This window comes from Fundulus heteroclitus, chromosome 15 (genome assembly GCF_011125445.2).
Source record: "Fundulus heteroclitus isolate FHET01 chromosome 15, MU-UCD_Fhet_4.1, whole genome shotgun sequence".
Taxonomy (NCBI): domain Eukaryota; kingdom Metazoa; phylum Chordata; class Actinopteri; order Cyprinodontiformes; family Fundulidae; genus Fundulus; species Fundulus heteroclitus.
The window spans coordinates 10044036-10050035 of record NC_046375.1 but is presented as its reverse complement, the minus strand read 5'-3'; the positions used below and the strand labels follow the sequence as shown (position 1 = coordinate 10050035).

At 38.0% G+C, this 6000-nt stretch overlaps 1 protein-coding gene across 1 annotated transcript; it reads right to left on the bottom strand.

Moving 5' to 3' along the window:
* Positions 1-1098: 1098 nt before the first annotated feature.
* sod2 (superoxide dismutase 2, mitochondrial) lies at positions 1099-5570 on the bottom strand. Its single transcript, XM_012867409.3, has 5 exons — positions 5430-5570; positions 3991-4196; positions 3688-3804; positions 1730-1909; positions 1099-1640 (listed from the first exon to the last, which is right to left on the bottom strand). The coding sequence occupies exons 1-5, from the start codon at positions 5456-5458 to the stop codon at positions 1495-1497; spliced, it is 678 nt and encodes a 225-aa protein (XP_012722863.2). The 5' UTR covers positions 5459-5570; the 3' UTR covers positions 1099-1494.
* Positions 5571-6000: the final 430 nt, after the last annotated feature.

Here is a 6000-nt window from a genome sequence, read left to right as displayed (position 1 = left end):
CTGCAAAAACAGATCTTAAAACAAGTAAAATGTTCTTAAAGTTAAGTGTATTTATCCTTGATTTGAGCAGGTAAATAATATTATCTGCCAATGGAATGAGTATTTTGACTCGTAAAATAAGATATTTAGACATCCTGCACTTGAAATAAGATGGAGATGAGTTGTTCCTATTTTAAGTGCAAAAATCTTATTCCATTGGCAGATCATCTTATTTACCTGCTCAAATCAATAACAGATACACTAATTTTAGGAAAATTTTACTTTTTAGTTCAGTTTTTGCAGTGCATAGGCTCAAACTAGAGCAAAGGTTACCAACATGGTGCCCATGGGCACCGGGCAGCCCTGAGGACCATACCGTATGTGGTGCCCTCTAGCCTATTCAAAAAAAATACCGTCCAGTGAGCTGCATTTAAAATGCTTTTTTATTCAGTTATTCTTCCTTTTCATTCATACTTGTATTTACATAGATTTAAAAGCATTAAAACATGTTTATATCACATTAAGTTAAGGTGAGCTCTGACTCTTTAGTTCAAAGGCCAGTACTGGTAGCCCTTCGTATGGCACAGTACCAATGAAGTAACTGTTTCAAAAAGGTTGGTGACCCCTGAACTAGAGGCTCAATCTACAGACCACCGGACTCGTGATATCCAGAATTCATGTTTACCGGGAATCCCAGCAGTATAAAACACAAGTCAGTGTGGCCAGTAATCAAAAAGCTGCTGTTGCTACCCGAACAAGCTAAAAGATTGCAGTTTCACACTTAGACATGAGAGATAAAAAGCCCCAGCTAAGAAAAATAATAATTCTATATATCTTATTAATGCCACCATTGGAATGCAAAACTTGTCTCTTTTGAGGTGGACTTTATTTTACCACAACTTTCACTTAAACATAATCAGCCAATCTACTCCAGCAAGGATGTGTATACTCCTTAGAAAAAAAGAAAAAATGTTCAAGTATAGCATTGAAGAAACAGTTTAAGATTTAAAGATGAGCGTCAGATTTATGTATGAACTAGCATTTTTCCAGTTAACAACTGGGTTCAGCTACTGTAAGGTCCATACCCAGAACATATAAAGAAATAAAAAGTCATGTTTGTACAATTGAAATAGTATTTTATTATATTACATCAACAACAGGGAGCAGTTACATAGTCTGATCCTAGTGTCACCTTTGAGTATGCGTTTCCCAACAGTTGTATGGGTGTGAACAACAAAAGGCCACTTCCATGTCAAAAGGTGGCCCTTTTTGTGCGCTTTGACGACAGTCTGGTTTGCATATGTAGAAGTCTTGGATGTTAACTTTGAGTTTCACATTTCTTTCCTTAATTAAAAAAAAGGGAAATATGGCAAAACACATTTTTTTTAATAATGCTACAGACTATCTTAACGGTTTGAACTGAGTGCTGTTTAATCAAAAACCATCATTTGCTTCTACCATTTGATCCAGGTTTTGATAAAAAGGTGCTATGGAGGAACAATTGAGGATTCCCCTCTACTTTTTTGCAATCTGTAGGCGTTCGTGCACGTTCTCCCAGTTGATTACATTCCAGATAGCCTTTACATAGTCAGGGCGCACGTTCTTGTACTGGAGATAGTAGGCGTGCTCCCATACGTCGATGCCAAGGAGAGGGACGAGACCTGAAGGGATAAATTCAATTTACATGATGGTGATAAAGCAGCGGTGGATGGTCACCAAATCATTAACTTGAAAGCCATTTTAAACTAACCTGTTGTTCCCTGCAGAGGATCCTGGTTAGCACAAGCAGCGATGCGAAGTCGTCCGCTCTCCTTGTCGTAACCAAGCCATCCCCAGCCTGAGCCCTGTACGGCTACTGTAACAGCTGCCATCTTCTCCTTCATCTTCTGGAAGGAGCCAAAGTCCCGTTTGATGGCCTCCATCAGCTCCCCTGAAAAACAGATTTTTACTTTGGAGAAATATTCTCACCACTGCATTTCAACAAAGCGAAACGTTGTCAGTTCTCAAAATAATGCTGAAATTAGAGCGTTACACTTCTTCCAGCAGCAGCACACAGATACGTCTCTTCCCTGCAGCCGTACACCTGACTCATATAAAGAGCTGCTGCTGGAAGTTAAGTTTGTACACATGTGGATAACAGCCAGAAGAAAACATGCGGCCACATTTATGGACAACATAAACACACAAGCATTGTTTGGAGGAAATTTTCCAGGCAGACAGATGGACAAGAAAAATTTAATGTTGCACAGCGTTCCTGCTAAGCTAGCAGTACGATGTGGATCTTTGAGAGAAACAAAAACAGTCAATAATGCTCTTGAATGTGCATCAGCAAAGCTGAAAACCTCCTGAACAACATAAGCTAACGCTATCTGGTATTAGGCTGATGGACAACCCAATGATAGGGTTCTGACGGTCTGGGCTCCCTCTTGGACAGGGAGATCTAAAAACATGCAACCAGTCAAAGCTTTGCTCTGCTACTCGTACACACAGACATGGAAAAAATTCTTGGTACCTCTCTGCTGAAGAAAATTCCACAATGGTCACTGAAATAAACTTGAAACTACCAAAAGTAATAATAGATAAAAAATGAATTGGAAATTAACCAATGAAAAATCATACATTGCTTTTGAAGTGTGGCTCAACAGAATCAATAAAAAAAAAATTAAACAGGCCTGGAGAAAAATGATGGTGCGTGTAACTTAATGTTTTATTGTACAACATATAGATGTTCAATAGGACTTAGATCAGGGCTCATAGGAGGCCAATTTAGAATAGTCGTATAGCCGTTCTTGGGTGGTTCTAGCTGTGTGTTTTGGGTCATTGTGCTGTTGAAGACCCATGACCGAGACCAAGCGTTTGGACATTAGGCAGCAAATTATTTTTTTGTGTCTATGAATATGGAGCTGATGTGCCTTGCCAAAAAGCTCCAGTTTTGTCTAATCTGTCCAAAGGACATTGTCGCAGAAGTGTTGGGGCTTTATAACATGCATTCAGGCAAATTCCAGTCTTGCTTTTTTTTTTTTTTTTTTTTTTTTTTTTTTTTTAATGATTTGCTTCCAACAGTGATTTCTCCCATGAAGTTCACTTTGGTTTAAACAATGAGTGATGGTGCGATCTGACACTGCTGTTACTTGACCTTTAATTAATTTCTTTGAGTTTGTTCTGAGCTCTTTGCTTATCATTCTGAATAATAACTTGTGAATAATATGTGCAACTGTAATCAGAGGAACACGAAGCTGCTTGGAGATGCTCATATAGCCTTTACCTTTAACATGCTTGTCTACAATTTCCCTTCTAATCTTCTGAGACAACTCTTTCCTTTGCTTCCTGTGATCCATGTTCAACGTGGTACAAACCGTCAAACAGCACAGTGACTACTTGTAACCCTTTAAATAGACAGACCAACTGGTGACAAGCTTGAAGACATTTTGTCCAGGTCAGTTTCACTACTTTGTTTTTTTAAATTTAATCTGACATTCAAAAGCAATGTTTTGATTTTCATTCATTATTCATTTTTTCAGTTTCAAATTATTTCAGTGACAATTGTAGGATTTTATTTGATTAACAGAGGGGGGCCCAACATTTTTGTCCATGTCTAAATGTATGACCTCTTGATATTTACATTCAATGGAAACTTTTTGTGTGTGCAGAAAAACAATCTTGAATGAAGAAAAATAAATGTAACTCCAATTTGCGGTTCCGACTCACCTTGGGGCTCACCTCCGCCGTTTGGCGAGAGATTTGTCCAAAAGATGGTGTGGTTAATGTGGCCTCCCCCATTAAACTTCAAAGCAGGCTGAAGGGCAACCTGTGCACTCACGTCTCCTAAAATAAGCCACACATCCAGAGGGATCAGTGACAAAAGTTAAGACAGATTACAGAGAGATGTTTGGGAAAACATACAAATGCACCCTTGACAAAGAAGCCGAAACCATTCCAATTATAAATTATTTAAAAAATATACATTGACTCCTAGAGGATTTCTTCACACTAATTCAGGTGACAGGTTACCCTTTGCAAGCGCCTCCTGGTATTTCTCCTCCGTAACATTAAGGTTGTTGACATATGTGGCATGATGCTTGCTGTGGTGGAGCTGCATTATCTCTGCGTTAATATGAGGCTCCAGAGCTCCATAGTCGTACGTCAGGTCAGGAAGTGTGTGCTTCTGCCTTGATGCTGCTATCTGATTTATGCTTTGGCTGAGGCTGGCAGCACACCTGGAAAACAAAACACAAGAATGTCACCCAGTTGTTGCTGATATAATACATGGAGGGAACTTTTTCTACTGTTTTTTCCACTTTACACCTGTATACTTCAACATATTTTATTGGGATTAAATGTGCCAGATCAATACAATGAAGCAGGTAGCTGAGGTGGACAGAACATTGAAATGTTTACATTTTATTTTTCATAAATTAAACAAAAAAGAGCTATGTGCATTTGTATTCAGTTACATTTACCCTTGTATAAAAGTGAGAGCAACCCAGCCTTAAAAAAATAATAATAATTTGTCCCATGTGTGCAATTTAATCCAATTATAAATACAGCCATTTATTGTTTTTAATAGAACATTAGGGAATGAACAATCACAAAGGCACACAAAAAACATGTCAGGGGTACAATTGTGTGGAAATTTAAAGCAGGATTGAGTTTTAAAAAAAATTGTTTTCAAAGCTCTGCACATGTCACGGAACACTTTAATAAAAATCATCTGGAAATGTAATTCCCACAAAGACATTAATCAGAGTTGCCATGAGGCCAACAATAGATCTGGAAGAGCTGCAGTTATCCAGACCTCAGGTGGGATAATCTATTAACTATTATTAGTGAACACCATAAATCTGGCCTTTATGTTAGAGTAAGCAGCAGAAAAAGAAAAAGCCACAGACACAGCTAAGATGTGAGGGCAGGAGTTCTGATCATATAAGTGCAAAACTGAACAACACAATTTTAGGGTTATAAAAATGTCAACCAAAAAGAAAAAGACAGATGCTTACAAGCACCGGAGACAAAACAAATACATAAATAAATCCTGTAGGGTAAAATGTTAGAGTTTAAAAGATCTTCCCGGTTGTAGATTTTTCACTTATACAAAGTGGAAAGACATAAGTTAAACGAGTTAGCTTCAGATTATTATTATTATTATTATTATTATTATTATTATTATTATTATTATTATTATTATTATATTATTATTATTATTATTATATTATTATTATTATTATTATTATTTTTAAAGCAGTTTACAGGTGGATACATAAGAGCAAATTAGCCCAACCCCTTTCGTCGCTCTGCTGCTAATCTAAGTTAGCATATGGCTAGCTAGCTGTTAGCTCCCAACATAAAACAGGTTCAAGTTGATAGCGGCTAGCAAGATTGAGCTCTCCTCGTTCTCTGCGCACTTTGAGCTGAGTTGTTTCCTGATAGCTTCAAGCCGCCGGGTGCCTTACCTGCGTAATTGTCCAACCCTGCAAAGCATGTTTGTCCTAGCTCTCGGCAAGCACACAGCGACGAGTGAACAGCCTGGTTAGGTAGTAATTGTAACTGCCCTTGAAAATGTGCAACTTGAAGTTGACAGTCCAGGAGACGGTACCATTATCAGCAGATAGGGGGGGGGCCATAAGGTGCGTAGGATTTATGTAAGCCTCCATGGGGACACATAATACCATAATATCGGAGCGTGATACGAACTACACCGTGGGACGGAGATTTTCTAAATAAAAATAGTCAAGGCGTTTCCCATTTTAACCGTTTTGAAATAACTCTTCGGTTGCTGGGTTCTGTGGCCTTGATTAAAATGCATTTTGACCACGTGAGCGCAGGCTCTGTTTTTTTTAATTATCATTTTGAGCTTAGGCAGACGCCGGGATTTATTTTGTTCATTTATATTTTGTAAGGACCTACAAGGTACAGACAAAAAACTAGCATTGTGTCAAATAAAATAAGAAAAACAGAGAACCCACAGTTTGAAATGGATTCGTTCAATCTCTACGTCACATGTAATATCAAAGATCGTCTATA

Bases quoted from the DNA above. Each gene is read 5' to 3' on its own strand.
- sod2 (XM_012867409.3), bottom strand. From the start codon at position 5,458: ATGCTTTGCAGGGTTGGACAATTACGCAG. The intron at 4,197-5,429 runs GTAAGGCACCCG...TTTGTTTTCCAG, and splicing joins AGGGTTGGACAATTACGCAG to GTGTGCTGCCAGCCTCAGCC. The intron at 3,805-3,990 runs GTAACCTGTCAC...GGCTTATTTTAG, and splicing joins CCAGGAGGCGCTTGCAAAGG to GAGACGTGAGTGCACAGGTT.